Genomic DNA, 19711 nt, shown 5'->3' with positions numbered 1-19711 from the left:
TTAGTATCAGCATTGCACCCGTGCGAAGCCGGGGCGGGTCGCTAGTCTACATTAAAATAAACATAAATAACATTAACACCATGCAAATCAAATAAAGGCAAAACATCGCAACTATACCTACACGAATTTTATTCGACGTTTTGTCATGAATTTCACAAAAAATAGTATATCAAAACATCGGAGCCCTTTAATACTTTTGCTAACACGTAATAACTATCAGACATCACAAGACGTCCACTAACAATGTAACTGCAACGCTGACCTTGCCTTTTCACTTCCGACGCATCAGATCGACTTGGAAAGGTACAAAGTCAAGTTTTTTATTTTCCCAGCCAATTTATCAAGTGAAACAGACGTGTGTCTCGGGTTATCCGGGCGGAGTAACGCGACAATAGCGCCGGGGTCCACCACAGCGTCAGCAAACCCGCTCAAATCACTATAACATTCCGAATAAGATCGTATTGTACTCAGCTCGGATAATGGAATAGATACTAAAAATTTTATGATGTTGTAGCGAATTACGGCGATGCCCTTCGATATTTTACTTTCAGTAAGGGCATTGAAAAACCGTAATTTAATTACGTTTTATAGTCGATTTGTTCATTAAAGTGAAATATTTAGTAGAATACCTATAGGTACGATATATATTTTCTCAATTTGTATCTAACGGAGACACCCTCCGTTTTACAGAATTCCCAAATAAGCAGTTCATATTTACACAGTATTTAAATGTACGAAACGCTTGTTTTAAATCTATCCTCCCTAGCCGTTGCAATCATTTATTAAACTTCCTAATTATCTTTACCTACTGTCTGCTTATTCCAAATATAAACAAATTTTAATTAAGGCCAGTGTAAAAAGCTATTAAAACTAAAACATCGAGTAGCGCTTGGCCGAGAGCGGACCATGCCTGGCACACAACCAAACATTACGAACCAAAACTCGCACACTTACCTTCATTTGGCAATCTTTCTCTGCATAAAGCACTTTCGGAGTGAATTACCAAATTCTTTTAGATGATTTAATCAATCCAATTAGTTGATTACATCTGATGAACTGAGGGAACGTTGCGTCATTGGATTTTTATATTTTTACGCAGGCCGAAGGAATGGTATGTTTTAAGTTTTTGTGTTGTATAATATTGTATGTATATGCTTGTCTGCGTTAGCAGTTAGCTGTAGGTACAGCTATATAATATGTATTTATTTCACAGTGGCTCTCAAATATCAGAAAACTCATGGCCATGTCTACAATAATTATTATTACTGAGTTGTAGACATGGAGTATGGAGAAATTGCAGTACTTTAATACTTACATTATATTAAAAACTTTTCATTTTATTGAAAATCGTCACATTTCATTCATTACAATCATTGTATTCGAGGCAAACATAAAAGTTGATCTTTGCGCTAATTTTATGTTTCGTGTAGAACATTATCAAAGCTTGTAAAAAGTACATGAATACAGGTAATATAATAATTAATAAATTTTAACATTAATTGAGAAATGAAGTCCATTTGTATTAGATAGAAGAAAATAAAAATCCATTTCCATGCTCACGTTTTATTCGAAAATAAATATTAATTAAATAAATATAACTTATATTTATTGTAATAATTAACAACGCAACGCTTTAATGGAATGTGGATACATATCAGCTTAATTTCCAGGACTGTTTTTATAATATTAATAAAAAATACACTGAGGGTAAAATAAATTATTCTAGATTATATTAAAACATACCTATATTGGACACGCCACAACTTAAAAAAACATAATAGTTGCATTAAGATATACTTACATAATATATGGAGACGACACCGCCTACATCACTTATGTTCCGCTCAACATACGCCACATGACGTATGTTGAGCGGTTTTTTTAAATGGTTTTAAAGTGAAACGCATCAAATATGCCATCGTGTGTGTTACGATATTGCACAAATAATACAAATAATACGGAAATGGAAATGCAAAGGAATAACTTTCATCGGTAAGAACCTAACTAGATAATAATTTTTAAAACTTAGTTAGAGCAAAAAAATGGCGCTCAGATTTTGTTCGTGGTGTCTCCTCCATACGTATAGTAATATTATCTCAATGAATAGTTGCAAGATTCTAACTATAAATAAATAAAAAAAAAACTCCCTAATCCTTTATTTTCAATGTAACAGATGTTTTTTTAAACATTTAACTTTAAATAAGTTATTTATAAATAAGTTCGATCTATATTTGATCGAAGCATACATTTTCACTCTTCATTTGTACCTTTACTCGAGTCAAATGCATTGCTACTATACAAAAATAATTTACTAGCGTCAACTATAAAGAATAACTTTTTTTACAAAATGTAACCAATATATTTTACAAATTAGGCCATAATATTATGCTAGATATATGAAAATATTTAATATCTATATATTTTTACATATTCACTCCAATATCACTTTTTATGTACAAAATATTACGACCATCGAATTTTCTAGAATCCAATGAACGAACGTAAAAATTAACATATTATCTTAATTGTGGCAGCAATTTTCAATTAAACTAAGGCCGCAGTTCACCGAAAACAATATAAAATATCCGATCATACTATATTAAAAAAAAACATAATTAACAAATGTATTACGTACGTACGTTATTTTACTAATTGTAAAAAATCGAAATTATGAAATAACAAAAATACAATTTAATATTATTCTTCAATTTCAAAACAATCTAATTTATGTTGAAAAACTGATACTTTATATGAAAATGTTTATAATCTGACAGTTTTATACAAAGTCGGTAAGAACAAGGCCATTACATTATATCATACAAATATTATTTTAAATAATCTCTAATTGTCTCTATATATATATGAAAAATACAATAAATATACAATACACCAAAATATTTAGGTACCGGTTATCACAAATTTTGTTTATAATTATTTGACACTACATATTATAACTCTGAATTACCTAATCGGTTTTTAACAGAATAAACCTTTAGGATAATTAATGTTATAAATTATTGCGAAGTACTTGTATAAAAATCCTTTCAAATTCTTTAAATTATCTCCCAATAACATTATCTATATTCATCGATATAAGCTTTCTGCAGCGATTAATAAAAAATCCTAAAAATATAGGAAACATGCAAATATACGAAAAATAAATGAAAACTTACTCAATAATGAATTACAACCAATTTAATCTACACTAAATGTGAAAGTATTTCTACAAAATTTTCCTCTTGTTCTTTCAAATAAATTAAAGGGACCTTACTACAATGGAAATATATTCCAAAAAATAAGTCACAATGTTATTGCTATAAGGACTTAATAAACATTCGAGTCCAACTTAGTCTAATGACTCATAAATTAAGTGTATATTTTACTATCTATGCTATAAATATTAAAAAAGCGGAATTATTCCATAATTTACTTTATAGTGTTTTCTATATTCTACTAATATATTTACGAGCCAAAATATATGAAAAATCTCACAACTTTTGGTCAAAAATCGTAATTATTCGAATTCAATATTGCGGATATTTTAAATAAATTGCTTACATATTATAAACAACGATATACAATATACATATAAACCTGTTTTGTCCCTTTCGCTCTTATGATGTTTTACATAAGTGTGAACGAGACAAATCATAACTACAATCACATAATACCAACGAATGAAAGAGTAGATAGTGTATTAAGTTGCATACATTTTTCATGCAATAAGAAATAACTTGGTTTTATAATGATTTCTTCGGTAAGGAGACTCTTGGTGAATTAGAATATAACCTTTTAAATAATTCTGGGATATTGTTGTCAGGGAATAAGTTGCACAGCGAAACTGTAAAAGAGCAAAAATCTATATTATTTATTTTAATAAAAAGCAAATTTATTTGTATTTCACACAAGAAAAATGACCAATACACTCCCATAATAATTTACGTCAAAAGTAACATTGGTCAGTACTAAATACAGTAGACAATAACTTTTATTTATAATTGAGAATTTATAGTAATAAAATTAATAAGAAAAGTGTATTTTTGATAATTTCTTCTTATCTTTTGTGTAAATCCGATCGTTTATAGTTGTAATACAAAGTACAAAATTATTAACAAATCGTTTCTCACCTTCAAATAAAACAAGCATTAGCCGCCTATTAATCTCTTGTGTTTGGAATAAATCGAATACTGTCAGAAGACCGCGCCTTGCTGCATCTGTGCCTACAATGTGCCTGAGATCATCTGAAAATTATTTTATTGTGTATTTTACATCAAGGTTTTTATCGTAATACTTAAGAAATCCACTTTTATGGTAGCGAGCAAAATAAGAGAAATCGCATCCTCACTAAAATTTTAATTTAAAAATGTTCATTATATTAACCTAGGGTGCATTTCTTCTTGTATTTTTTTATTTTATTCATAAAAGGTTCTGTTAGTATATTTTTAACCGACTTCAAAAAAAAGGAGGAGGTTATTGTCACTTTGTCTCGTTGTCGGAATAATCTTTGAGATTGATGAACCAATTATGGTGGGATTCGACTAGGGAGGAGTATGTAGGGAAAATTATTGACTTTCATAACAGACAATTGGACTTATTATGAGGACATATTTTTATTGTTATTTTATATAGGTACAAAAGAAGTTCTAGGGCAAAATATTGACTTTCATATCAGACAATTACTGGACTTATTATGTTGATTTATTTTTTAATGATACTTATTATTTAATAAATAAAATTATAATATTACCTGAAGCAGCCGCTAATAGTGCAACCTTAGCTGCAACTCTCGTGCGAGCTTGCGTCGCTGCATCTCTGCTTGATGTGTTACCGTTGTTACGACTCGTCAGCCATTGCCTGGAAATATAACAACCATTTCCAGTATTTTTGTATATTAAATGTGAATAACAATGTTTTTAGCTATATTGTCGGGCGCGATACACTTCGATTTTTTTCAGACTCTTTCGTAAAAATATATCTACTATTTAATACATTGGAAATACCGGATATTGTAATAATTGCAACATTTCCTATGTCTTCAACTTTAATTCTCTAAAATATTTTCAATAAGATAAATAGATATTTTTCTTAAATTATACTCACTTAAACGATTTCAAGTACTGGACAACATTGCGTGGCGACGTCAATGACGAAACTAATTCCAGTACTTTCCTGGAAACAAATACATATTTAAATGTGTACATTTTATTTAAATGGAAGGTTAGATAGAAACATAAAAGTAAATTTACGGCTATTTCATAAAAAATAATGTACATAAAAGTAAATTTACGGCTATTTCATAAAAAATAATGTTGTCTATGTACAGTCTATATACAGCACTTTGTGAAATTCAATATTTTTTTGTCATATTAATTAGAAAAAAAGAGCGTGTGCCGAGCACACGTGTCAGAAGTGAAACTTCTTTGACAAGATTCAAAGATACCAAAATCGTCGCCTTACTCCATGACGTGTCGGTATTGCAATGACGCGGACGCGACCTTGAAATTTTACTCTCAACGCGCCTAAAGATGTTTCACTTCAAAAATTTGAATACTTTTTGAGGTTAGATTCCTATCTAACCTCAAAAAGTATTCAAATTTTGTGGACGTGAGATAACGCTATGTAAACTAGAGTATTATTTAGGGCTGATTTTTCAATCCTTAGTTAAAACTTATTCGTCGAATAATGTATAAAACTAACATTTTAAAAACGTATTCTAATTGCCCGTATTTGACAGTTTACGTGACATTTTAATATTATCGTGTAATACTTTATTGGACGAATAAGTTTTATCCAAGCATTGAAAAATCGGCCCTTAATCATATTAATTTAAAAAATAAGCATTGTAATCACCTATTAACTCGATCAGCTATCAAAGTCCTGACCGGCGCTAACAATCTTCTCCTCAACCATAACCCTCGGATGCCCAAAACTTCTTCTAATAACTTCAATGGTACACTTTCATCACCATCCTAAAATAAAACAAATATCTTTTAGTCATATGTTTAAATATTCGAAATAAATTATTATAATAGTTAAAACAAAGCGAAGACAAATATTTATTCATTTTTTGTTAAAATGATTACTATTTTAAAATTAAATTCTCACGTCTTGTCCTTCAGAATTTGTATCCCGTTTGATAGCGTCATAATAATTCTCGCCACTCTTTCCTTGAAACACTTTTGATATTCCTGTAAAAGATACCATTTAAGTAAAAAATCATATTAAAAACAATTATTTCCACATTACTCCCAAATTTTTTGTATCTTACCATCCATAACGCCATCGACTGTATTGGCAAACTGATCGGGCATGCTCTTTAGTGTCCTCATACCAGCCTTTATAGAATTCACCAGTAGGGCGTCAATCTGTAAATAACCATTCATTTAGTACAGATACTATACATTTACGGTCTTACTAATAAAATGTTACCCATTCGCTATGCAATGGATTAGTTATAGCAATAACCTGTCTTCTTTTTATGATTGACGTTTCATGTGAGCAAGAGCAGGACACAGCTATGGTAGAAAATGGTAGAAATCTGTCCATTGTTTAACTTTTTATAAGTAAGGCCGAAACTTAATACTGGAATGTTTTTAGTACATAATAAGCTCAATAGGACGCCATGGCGACGTTGCCGGCCGTCGTATAGATGAAGTTAATATTGAATACTTAAATATTTTTCAGGACAATTTTCACACACGGCACAGTCTGATCCCATACTAAGCTTTCGCTTGTGTTATAGAAACCAGATGGCTGATAAACATACATATATAATTTTAAATAAATACTTATATAGATAATTAACACCCGACACAGAGCAAACATCATCATCACACAAATATTTGCCCCGGGTGGGAATCGAACCCACGACCTCTGGTTTGGTAGGCAGGGCCACTACCAACCAAGCCAACCGGTCAGTCAATCAAGAATTGAAGCATATGGTACCTAATTGGCGACGGTTTGGCAACGTCGCAACTTAGGTCATTTCCAATGCTTGGATATGTAGCCGGCGACGTTGCCATGACAACTTTGAGAGACAGAGATCTTATTCTTATAATAATTTTCACATTATAAACCCGCAAGTAGGTATCTATGTTGTTTCGATCTTCTTTCCAGTTGATATTAATTGCTGAAAAAATTAGCTAAGTTTGCTTTGAAAAACATTTTTTTTTTTTTTATAGGACATTATACGTACGTACGGTATCAACATCCACAAGCTACAACACGTTATGAATGGTTCTTCATTTCGTGTTTCCTATTACCTAACCTAAACCATTTTTAAAAGACTATACAGACTAATAACTACCAGATTCAAAACTCACCGTGTTCCCATGTCTTTCCGTCTGTATCTCTGGACTCAAGAACCCGCCCAGATAATCCGAAGACAATAAGGCCATATATCTTGCATCTCGTGAAATACTTGTCAAACTTTGCAAATAACTATTGAGCATTCGCTTGCGATTCTCTAGTACTGAACGGGATGTGTTTTGAAATGTTTTCTTGGCGGGAAACGGCAGACTTGCTAGTTCGGGCCACTGGAATTAATTTAAACTTAATAGAAAATTGCTAAAGGTGTTCTTCTGTGCAGGAAAATCGATAGACTAGTAGTAGTAAGCTTGCTTTTGGCAAAAAGTAGTTAAAAAAAATCAGGAGTTACTTTTGATAGTTTTTAATTTAAAAAATTTCAATAACTTATATCTGGGGAATATATCGAAGTAAAGGCAGGCTAGATTTTTTTTAATTAATAGAAATTGCATCATTTATTATGTATATACTTATTCAAAATTTAATAAGAGAAAAAATATAATAAATTTTCACATAAATTCATTACATCATCGGGGCAGTTCCCCCCGCGCGCTTGCAAGGGTTAACGCATTCGCTCAGCTGTTACTTTAAAAAATAAAATCTGTGAATATGTCGTACAAAACTTTGGAAAATGTTATTCGTGAGTTGAATAAGACTGTGTTACATCTGCAAGATAAAGTAACTTCACTAGAAACGCTTATTCTAGAACAGAATTCGATTATAAAAGAATTTGTTGAAAGTAAACAAATGCGAGAACCGACGGTACATTTGAGTTCACCAAATAAAAAGTGTGATGATGAAGAGGGTAACTCTAAGCTGCGGCCACTTCGCGATGCTCGTCTTCGTGCGCTTACGACTATCAACATCGCGAAGCCCAAGGTGCGAGCAGGGAAGAAGACATTGCCGCTCGCATCTCCGTCCCCACCGAGCGGCACTGACGGCGAGATCACCCCTACTACGTGTGCTACGCAAGTCACGCAGAACTCGCAAGACGCGTTCGTAGATGCCAATGGTTCGGACGACCGTAACGGAGTCGGGGCTACAACGGAATGGGTCGACGTGAGGCCTCGTCGAGTTCGACGTGAGGCGAGAAATGTAGCTCGTGGTACGGCCGCGCCCGGTTCGACGTCATTGGAGGCGTCCGAACGTAAAAGTTACTTGCATATCTATTATTTAAAAAAAGGTACTACAGTCGAACAAATTATAAAACATTTGTTATGTATTTGCCCAAATGATAAATGTTTGGTGGAACAATTGAATTCGCGTGGTGACTATGCATCCTTTAAGTTGACAGTTCCCACAAAAAATTTGGACACTTATATGTCGCCTATTCATTGGGCGGAGGATGTGCACATAAAGCCATGGCGTAGTGGATTTCGCAACCGTAAAACGACACAAAACTCCTAAATTAAAAACTATTTGTATGTTTTATCAAAACGTGCGTGGTTTGCGCACAAAATTAGATGTATGTAAGAATTCTATATTAAGTGAACAATACGATGTTTATGCTTTAACTGAAACTTTTTTAAATAGTAGTGTGTGTGACTCAGAGTTGTTTCCAAACGATTATGTTGTATTGCGTAAAGATCGGTGTAATGATTCAGGTTGGGGTGGTGTATTGTTAGCTATTCGAAATTGTTATAATATAAAAAATATTTGTGTTAAAAATTACATAAGTAGTTGTACTGATTGTCTCGAAATTACAGTAGCCACGGTAAAACGCAATGGCATTAAAATGTTATTGTGTGTGTTGTATATACCACCTGGTTCTAATGAGGACATTTATTATGATATTTTAAAAATATTAGAAGAATTAAGTACACGTTTCTCATCATATAAAATTGTAATATTTGGCGATTTTAACTTAAATTCAGCATCAAAAAATGTTATTTATAAATATAATAATATGATTTCCTTCAGTAAGTTGCATCAGTATAATACTATTAAGAATAAGATGGGTGGAATTCTTGACCTTGTATTATGTAATGCCAGTAGCAGGGAATTACAGGTAAGTAGTGACACACCACCACTTGTCCCCATTGACAGTTATCATCCGTCTTTGTTGGTGAAATTAGCATATTTAAGGACTTACAATATAAACGATTCATGTGTACGGTCTGGTAGTAAATTAAATGAATGGAATTTCCGTAAAGCAGATTATAATGAATTATATGCGTGCATACAATCATTGCGTTGGGATGACGTTTATTCCTGTACTAGTGTAAATAGTGCCGTAGATAGATTGTACACACAATTATTTAATTGTTTCAATAAATGCGTCCCAAAAAAGAGACATGCTATGAATAGTTCACGATATACTTATCCGACGTGGTTCACTACGGAAGTTGTTACTAATATAAAAATTAAATATTTTAATTTAAAAAAATATAAGCAGTTTGGTCTACAGTATAACCTTGAAATGTTTAAATACTATAGAAGTAAAGTAAAAATACTTATCAATCAGGCTTATCAGAACCATATAAAAAAAATTGAAACCAACATTAAAGACGATCCCAAGAATTTCTGGGCATTTGTAAAGGAGCAGCGGTCATCTAGTAAGTTGCGTATCGAATATGACTATGATGGTGTTAAAGTAAGTGGTATTGACGCCGCAAATGCATTCGCTAAATATTTTCAATCAGTATTTTTTAAATGAAAAACCAAAACTTGATTATAAGGAGGCTTCGCTTGTATCCGGCGTCGCTTCATCACGTATTTCTATAGATTACATTTCAAAATCTGATATAAAGCTTGCAATTCGGCGCCTTAAACCGCATTCGGCAGCAGGTCCGGATAATATACCGCCGTTCATTATTAAAGACTGTATATCAATTTTTATTGAACCTCTTCACTACATATTTAATTTGTCTCTCCAAACAGATACGTATCCTACCGTATGGAAAACTTCGCGTGTTACACCGGTTCCAAAGAGTGGCTCCAAAGTGAGCATTGAGAACTATAGACCTATCGCGGTGCTATCTACTTTTGCTAAACTACTAGAAATTATTTTAAATAATCACGTCTCACAACAAATAAGTTCTCGATTATCGGATTGTCAGCACGGTTTTCGTGCCCGTAGATCAACATCAACAAATTTAATTAATTTCGTCGACTACGCTTCTAAAAACTTAGATCGGAAAAAACAAATCGATGTCAGTTATTTCGACTTTAAAAAAGCGTTCGATCGCGTAGATAATGACGTCCTTTTGCGCAAATTTTCTATGATTGGTTTCACTCCTAGGCTGGTAAAATATTTTGCAGACTACCTCCGGGATCGTTTTCAATTTGTACAACTTGGTAGTTATCGTTCAGATCCATATGCCATCAATTCTGGTATCAGTCAAGGCAGTACCCTCGGACCTACTCAATTTCTGGTAATGATCAACGATCTTCCAGATGTTATTAGTTCTTCCCAGTGTCTTATGTTTGCCGACGATCTAAAATTATATTTGGCTGTAGGAAGTATTGAGGATTGTCAGGCATTACAAAACGATATAAATAGCGTCTGCGAATGGAGTAAAATGAACCGTTTAGATCTTAATGAGGCAAAATGTAAAGTAATGACTTTTACTAGGAGTAAATCTCCACATCTCTATGACTATAAAGTTTTGGATAAGATTGTAGCTAGAGAGAATTCGATTCGTGATTTAGGCGTATTATTCGATCGTTCCTTAAGTTTTAATGACCACATAATTGATTTATGCCATAATGCATATAAAGCCCTTGGATTTATTTTTAGGCAGACTGCTCGTTTTAATGACAAAACTGTTATCACTAGCCTTTATTATGCGTTTGTACGTAGTAAGCTTGAATATAACGCTATCGTGTGGAGTCCGCATGAAAAAATTTACACGTTAATGATTGAAAAAATTCAACGTAAGTTCTCAAGATGCCTTTTCCGGAAGATGTATGGATATTATCCCTACTTATATCCATCCTTGTACGTTACGGGGATGGTTGGAATGGATACACTCGAGCTACGACGCGAGCGCGCGCTTATGGTTCATTATTATCTGCTGTTAAATAGCAAAATTGATAATCCCGTGGCACTGGGGGCCTGTGGTGTGTGGGCACCGAGCTGCTCCGTGCAGTGGCGCTCGCGTCCGCTGTTCGCGGAGAGCCTGCTCCGGACGCGAGCCGCTTGGAGTGCACCCACCCATCATGCACTCAATTTGTTAAATAAATTTTTACGTGCTAAATCTGAAGTGGACCTATTTAATGTTAATATTGTATCGTTTGTCTCTAATTGTACCTTATTTTTAAGTCAGACTTTGTAATAATTGTTATCTTTGTGCGTTTTGGTATGTTTTGTACTGTAAGTCAAAGATGTATAAATAAATAAATAAATAAATAAATAAATAAATTAACTTTAATTAGTTGTATCGAGTGTTCTATTACTATTAACTATTAAGTTTACTAATTTACCTTATCTTTGATGGCCGAATGTAGTTCATAGAAATCACTGTACCGCCTATAAATATGCCAAACTTCGTTATCCGATGCTCTCGTCACAGCAATTGCGTAGATTCCAAACGACTTGCCCTTATCTTGTACTAACGCTAAATAGAAATTACAAATTATAATAAAAGTCAAAGTCGTTGTATTCATGAACACTTCAAAAATTACAAACCTTTTCCTGAATTCCCCAAAAAGGAAAATTAAAAAAAAATAGGTAGTTATTGCGATTTATTCTTCTAGAGTCGACGTTTCAGCATTCAAAAATAGATAATAAAAGCAAAAAATGAATCAAAATATCTTTTTTCTGTATTTAAACATGTAAATTAAATGTTATTTTTTACCTGTTTCTATAATATACGCCGATAAGGGAGACAGATAGTTTTTCGCTCTACCACTAATCTCAGTGTGGGAAAGAGACAAATTGTTTGAATTTGCTACGGACAGATTTGACGATCCTGTAAATATATTGAAACACTACAATTACATACATACAACTTGAATGCGAGAAATACTAAAGCAGTTAGATCAAATTATTACATATGTTAACAAATCAATTTTATTCAAAAGTTAACACAAAGCATGATTCAATAATTTACATAAAGTTTTAGTATAAATTTATTTTCAGATAATTTGATCCCACGTTAAAGTTATTCACTTCGGAAAATTACTTAATAAGAGTTAATCTGTAATTATTTTCGATTATTATAATATAGGGGACGACCGCCAGATAATATTTGTCCTGCTAGAAAACAACGCATCCATCCATTTTACTCCCTGTTCCCGAAAAAACTTTAACTCTATCAATGGTATATACAATATGGGCAAAACTAGCATTATCCACTTTACTAACCTACGCTCTCGCTGAGCATTTTCTGAGCAAAATTGCCTACAATGTCTGACCGCGATCTGTTATGCCTCGTGCCAGGTACGGGCAATACCACATCACCTGGAAAATGTTCACTTTACATGGTATTAATGGGAAAAAAAACTAAAAAAAACTAAAAAAACGAATCGATTGTAAATGTATAAGTGTAATGTTTGATATGAGGCATTCACTACAACTACGCTTCGACTACTATACAAATAAACGCAGTAAATATACTACATTTCAAGCTATAATTGCTTTTTATATTCTGTCTATTAAAAAAGCAACTAATAAAAACAAATTTAAATTTGCTAAAGGTAGAAATGTTATGCAGTGTAATGTAGAAATTTATAAAAGACGATATACTATTTACTTAACTAAAAATAATATAAAACAAGCGTTGTAACATCTCTACCCGTGTTTATCTAAAAAATGCATGTTATACATAAATAGATACCGCTTTATTCTGAGAAACTATATCTTTATAGACTACTACTGCATTAAAAAAAATAAAAACGTATATAAAAAAATGTAAATACACATGCAAATATTAGACTAACAAAATAATACCGTTAGCACATTTAGGGATAGTATGGTTCTTGTAAGTTGGGACCCTTCGAGTAAAGGAGCGGGGGAAAGTAAAGGATTTTGCGGGAGATTCGTATTTATATTTGGACTTTTGGAAAAGCTTTGGCAACTGATGGATACACGTCTTCATTAGTCTCTTGCATCTCTCTGTAAGCATTTGTGTTAATTGTGGCATTCGCTCGACAAATCATTTAATTCTTTAGTAATAAAATAATATTATTTAATGAATGTGTCATTTGCTTCAATATGAACGTATTTTTAAGCTAGCATAGCTTCTATCGCGGGCCTTGAGCGTGGAGATCGAATCCAGAAATTTCGTAACGAAAATAACCTAACACCCCCCACTCCGACCGGCAAAGCGGTGATACCATAGTACATATTTGTATTCTCTTTGGTGATACTTTTTATGCTATGCGATAGCTTTCAGCAGTCTCCGAGTGCCACACGTCTTTTTTTTCTTGTAATGTGTACATTTTTCGATACGCACAATTTATATTTTATATACAATTTGTTAATTGCACGTATCGAAAAACTCTGATTACGTATGATTACAGAATTAATTGATTTGTCAAATGAATGCTTTGGTTATGTAGGCTTGTATTATATTGTATTTTTTCATACCTCCGTATTTCTTGCCATCGACTTTTGGGTCTTTTTTGAACTCACTAAAAACAAATTAGTCAATTAGTAGATTTAAAAAAAGGTGTAAACAATCCAAAATTGTTTTAATAATTCTTTACTGACCTACTATTTCTTTCGGAACCGTCTTGTTCGGGGTATAACATAAAATCAGCTTGCCATGTAGGGTCGTCCTAAAATAATAATAAAATAATTTGTTTTATTAACTCAATATAATGTCCCGTCATAGTTTATTGAATAACACTATTATATTTTTAAACAACAGAAAAAAATGTTATTATTTCGTCCCTATGGCATAAAAATTTTCAAATAACGTAACAAAACATAGAGTATTTAATAAATAATGAGTAGGGTAGTTTGAAAAATTATTTATCTATTTCCGAGAATCATTTTTATTCAGTCATTATTTATAGACTATATATTTAACTATATATATATTTAACCAAGTGTTAGTTATCTGGTACCCCCATCACTATTTTGCGAGATTTTTTGTCTTTTTTTGTTATTTTCTTACCTCCAAAGCGTTGCACACGCACTTTTGCACGTCGTCGAAGCAGGAAAGGGGGTTATTAGTGAACTCTTCGCCTTCAGTGGTGATCTTTCTAACCATTTCCGCGTGACAATTATCAGGTACACCCATAACTTGCAGTCTGTTTGGTGCTAAGTACATATCGCATAGTTCTAGTGCGGAGGAACGAAGGTTGTCTATCACTGCTTTGGATGTGTGCGGTACGTCTGTAAGTTTGTGAAAAACATAGAGTAAGTATTATGGAATGATGATGATGAAAAAAATAAAAATAATAAGGAGCTAGATTCGAGCATTTGATACTTTTTCAAGTACTATATCATAATTATTGGTCATTTTAAATAACATAAAGCACATCAGAACAATCTAGAAGCTATGAAAGCCAGCCATAAATAATATAATACGAATTTCCATCAAGAAAAAGAAAATCATGTGTGCGATATTTAAACATTTCGTTTTCACACTTTGCACTCTAAATATGTATACAAACACAGTACTTTGTTAAATAATGACATACATTTTCCGATAGAAGTATGATTGTTGTAATGTAATTGTAATCAAATATAAAAAATGTGGCATACCTCACATATTTTTTTTATCAACTGATCAATACAGTGTCAACATTTTATATTACTAACTTACTTACCGGCTTCATTCATTTCAATTTCGAGTAAATACTGAGCGTTAGATCTCCACGCGGCGGTCGCTCGTAGAAACTTTAACGATCTCATCACTTCGTCTGATACTTTTTCTCTTGGCGTATTAGTAGAACCTGATGTGAAAGACAAGCTAATTTTTTTTATCAAGATTTTTTGTTGAATATTTGGGTTTTTTGTTTTCAAAAGTTCTAGCGGTAGATTTAAGTAATGTTGAATGAAAATATTTTAATATAATTTTAAATAATATGTATTGGGTAGATAAATTAAGATGGATATTTTTGGATTAAAAAAAACAAATATTCACACCATAAATTATAACAGCTATTAATCAAATGTTTATTTTAAAGAATCGTAATATTATTTCTGTTTTCCGAACCTACCCTCTTGTGGACCAAGTGTAGCCCGCTTTGCCTGTATAATTCTAACGAGGTATTGTAGTGAAGATAATTTCTGCCTATCCTGTAGTTCCCATTCGCCAGCGCTATCTTTTGAATGCTAGAACGAGGCACCAAGATAAAACATTAATGTCTTTTTTTGTGGCACAATTATAATTCAACAAACTTGTTTTTAGAAATTGTGAAAATCTTTTGATTTTAATTAACTGAATTGAACTGTATTGCACTGAGCAAAAAATAAAAAAGGTTAATATGGATTTGTTTAGGAAACTTTGCATATTATATGTGCACTTTAAAACTCTAATAACTGATTAACTAGTAAACATACAAAATTAAAAACAACTCACAAGTTTCTGTATATCCTTATGTACAAGTTCCAATGTGGCATCTAATTCCTCTGCATCAGCACAAGTCCTAATCACTAATAGAAATAGTTCAGACGACAGACAAGAGTCGCGGCAACACTGTAAAATAAAATTTTGTTAGTTTTTGTTGTTTATCATGACTTTTGTTTTATCCAATATTTTCTCTATCATAAAAAATTACTATAAATGCAATCATATAATAGGGAAAATATTGTTATTTGTAAATAGGCTATACAAATTTATTATTTCGTATAAACATTTTGTGTCGCTCATTTATGTACCAGAAAAAAATATTGAAACAGTTTTTTTTCCGCTTTATTATGAAAACATCTAAAAACATATCTAACATACTCACTGTTCTTATAATAGCTCTATTAATATTATCTGGGTCACTTAACATATTTATAATAGGCTTTAAAACAATCGCCGACAGAAGCTCTATAATAATCAATTTTAATGCATGACATTTCCATGTTTCTTCCGGTGCTACTAAATATAAAATAGCCTCTGATATTTCACATAACAATGCTGTAAAAAGGACTAAGTTAGAGATTCATACATGAAGATAAATTTTTCTTCTTATTGACTTGACTTTGATTTAGATAAAAAAAACACAACATACACATAACAACTTTAAAATTTTTTACGATTTTTCTTCTTTTGCTAAAATGTAGAAATCAATTTATTACATAAAAAGTGTGCTAAATACGTGCTAAATACTTTATAAACTTGTTAGAATATTAAAAAAAAAATATACCATATTCTTTCTCTGTATCCATACAAAATGTATCTCTGCATATTTTCTTATTCTCCATTGCACATTCCAAATCAAAAAATATATCTTTTAAATTATTGCTACTAATATTTTCAGAACTGCCATACAATTTAGTCTTTCCAGATGTTTGTGAATCTGAAATAAGAAAAAAAACAACACTTGTCAGTTTAAAAGAAATATAAAATGGCATCTTTTAAGATACCACAACTACAAAAACAGTAGACCATAGATGCAAGTTTTTAATTATGTAATATGTAAAAATTTGTGTTATATACCTGGAGCCCATGATAAATCGGTGTCACTCTTGTTCCGCCTATGTGATCTCTTATCATCTTGTTTCTTAGGACTATACTTAGATGACCCGTTGGCAATTTCTTTGGCACTCAACAATTGTAACTGTTTCAATCTCACTCTCGACTGTTTGAATAGCTTCAAATGTGTTGTTAATTCTTCCGGAAACTTTGTAGACAACAGATATATCCAGTCTACAATTTTTATTCTGTACAAAGCGGAATTAGGTTAATCATATTCCATGAACACACGTTGAAACAATTATTCTTCCAAAGTATGTAAGATTTTTTAAATTTTGTTACAATTAAAATAAATAGATAATATATTATTTTAGAGTAATAATAGATATCATTTTAAAGTAATAAAATTCCTCATACCTGTTTGTAACATTTGCACTTGTCATAACAACAATGCGTTTTATTGCATGCTTAGTGAACTCTTGGTCGTCTGTTAACATTTCATACCAAGGTGTAACATAGTCATTAATTATTATGGATATAATCTCATTGAGAAATGAATCAACAGTTTCACTGCCAGTTATTCTACTGTCAAACTTAGGCAGTGGTGTTTCATTTTGAAAAAGTTGCAGGATCTATAAAAATACAACAGCTAATTCATATAAAAATTAAATAATGTAATTTTTTTCTCGGAGAATGTAATGGTTATATTTCATACCTTAGGTGACTGTATAGAAAAGTTTGTTTGCTGCAAGGGATCATCCAAACAATCAATATCAGAAGAGAATATTTTTCTTGTGTCAAAGTTCAAATGTAAAATTGTGAGGATCCTGTAAATAAGGCAATGACCGTTGTTAGACTATAAATCGAGGTAATTAGATAATGAATCATTGAGGCTACATTGTATATACTTACCCACCGATAAAAGAAATAAAAAATGTAAGTAAAGCTAAGTACAAACCAAACCCTAATAAGGCAATTGTAATAACAGATATAAGGCTGAACCAAGCTAAAATTCTATACGCCATATCTGAATCTTTGGTTGGTAATGCATTTACAAATATTATTACAAAGCAAACATAATTATTTCACTACAAAAATAGACAAAATAATAAAATCCATCCACACAAAAATAAATAAGTAACTGTCAATGTCAAATGTCAATAAATTAGAAAATGACAACGATTGACAACACATTCCTTTCCACTGCTTACAAATTGTATTCAGATTTCAGACATTGCAATCTCAATTTAATTTAACCACAGAATTTAACTATAATGTGATTTATAACCACTTAAAAACAAATACGTATAACATATTTTTAATAATCAATATTATAATAGTGTGAGGTGTACAGTCGTATTCGAAATTGTATTGTTAATGATAAATGAATGTTATTTAAGCCCGGGGTTACATACAGACAAGAATTCTAAAAACTATATTTTTGGCATCGATATCTATTTTAGATCACGCCCCAAGTATTCTTTTAAAAATATTCAATGTACAGTTTGACTTTCCTACGGTTTTATTATAGACTAGCGGTCCGCCCCGGCTTCACCGGAAGTACATGTTTATGTTTTCTCTCCATAAGAACCATCTTTGTTCTTCAAGTAATATTATAAAAAAAAGAATTATGGAAATCGATCCAGCAGTTCACGCGTGATGCCATTACCAAGCAAAATAGGGATTCATTTTTATACATAGATTATATAAAGATAAAGTTATATAATATCAAGCTTGAAAGCATGAAAAGTAGGTACATAAAAATATTATCTCTATCTACCCCATAGAAATCTAAATAACAAGACACATAGAAGTGCTATAATGTCATAATTCATATGAAAACCGCTGTCGCCAAAATCAACACATTTAAACAGATAGCTAAACAGTACACACAAGTAAACTATGCCTTTTATTGGACAGCTTGATTTTAGTGAAAACTAACTTAAATATTAAATTAAGCTTTTTAATATGTATCCTAACGCACGAATTTACGGTTTATTTTAGAATAACATCCCTTAGTATATGAGACGTTTTGTTTCTTTTTGTTCCAATACGAAAAAATTCGGCTTTTCTACAACAGAAGTTGTCAATTTTCAATAGATATAACATTGAACATAAAGTCATAGAAATAAGGTTGAAATTTGTGTTAAACGTGATAATAAGAATGGTAGACTGTGTCATTCATTGTTATTTCGATTACTATGGTGACACTCGTAATACTTGTAAATATTCTATAATTTTAAGGAAAAACTGCATTATTTCTAAAAAAGAAATATTTACCGATGAAATATTATTCGTATAATTACAACTTGTGGAAGAATTTCCGCAATGGGATATGCTGAAACACACCATGTTTATACACATACGTCTCCAGAGCAACTGAACAGTGACGAACACGCTGGTGTTGTGAAAGTCACCTGAGTGGCGACAAGGTCACGCGCGCTTACGACTTCTAGTGTCTTGTTATTTAGATTTCTATGATCTACCCCTGGTAAGTATATAAAGGGAATAAAAATAAAATAAAAAATAAAACGGAATTTCTCTTTATTTTCATACAACACGATCACAAGAACTGTTTATGATTAAGTTACAAAGTCTTCAGGCTACTTAGTATAATAATACTAGATTATTTTATTGTCAAAACATGGAAACAATAAATTTCACTCTCGGAAACATATCTAAAACAAATGGCCCGCATTAACATTATCGGTTATGTTACAACACTAGACTATACTTATTTTATTTTGAACACGGAATACTCAAACCAAGTTTATTGTTTATTATTGCAAGTTTTCTTGTTGTAAAACTGAAATAACTCTGAAGGGCAATTCCAACAAGCTGCCCAAATTAATAGCATTACGTTTCTCTTTCTTATTCTCACAAAA

General features: G+C 31.8%; 1 protein-coding gene across 2 annotated transcripts; it reads right to left on the bottom strand.

Moving 5' to 3' along the window:
* Window positions 1–1648: 1648 nt before the first annotated feature.
* Window positions 1649–17971, bottom strand: LOC149485777 (sorting nexin-13-like). 2 transcript variants are annotated; one of them, XM_089699016.1, is made up of 23 exons: window positions 17739–17971; window positions 17542–17653; window positions 17244–17458; window positions 16851–17074; window positions 16558–16710; window positions 16156–16328; window positions 15783–15899; window positions 15421–15535; window positions 15028–15153; window positions 14370–14590; window positions 13961–14028; window positions 13838–13881; window positions 12614–12709; window positions 12105–12218; window positions 11731–11864; window positions 7323–7535; window positions 6269–6365; window positions 6106–6188; window positions 5851–5969; window positions 5101–5169; window positions 4748–4854; window positions 4128–4241; window positions 1649–3841 (listed from the first exon to the last, which is right to left on the bottom strand). In XM_089699016.1, the coding sequence occupies exons 1-23, from the start codon at window positions 17849–17851 to the stop codon at window positions 3741–3743; spliced, it is 2928 nt and encodes a 975-aa protein (XP_089555142.1). In that variant the 5' UTR covers window positions 17852–17971; the 3' UTR covers window positions 1649–3740. The 2 variants fall into 2 exon arrangements, with proteins under 2 accessions (XP_089555142.1, XP_089555143.1); XM_089699017.1 differs by lacking the exon at window positions 12614–12709.
* Window positions 17972–19711: the final 1740 nt, after the last annotated feature.

Source organism: Colias philodice, chromosome 9 (genome assembly GCF_061535455.1).
Source record: "Colias philodice isolate Cphi_HAF_F1 chromosome 9, ilColPhil1 Martin Lab GWU primary, whole genome shotgun sequence".
In the NCBI taxonomy this organism is placed as follows: domain Eukaryota; kingdom Metazoa; phylum Arthropoda; class Insecta; order Lepidoptera; family Pieridae; genus Colias; species Colias philodice.
Note: the sequence above shows the minus strand (reverse complement) of the source record. Positions and strands in the feature narration are given on the sequence as shown.

Coding starts and splice junctions, on each gene's coding strand:
- LOC149485777 (XM_089699016.1), bottom strand. CDS start 17,851: ATGGCGTATAGAATTTTAGCTTGGTTCAGCCTTATATCTGTTATTACA. Junction 17,654..17,738: donor TTTATTTCTTTTATCGGTGG/GTAAGTATATAC, acceptor CCTTATTTACAG/GATCCTCACAATTTTACATT. Junction 6,189..6,268: donor AGTCGATGGCGTTATGGATG/GTAAGATACAAA, acceptor TATCTTTTACAG/GAATATCAAAAGTGTTTCAA.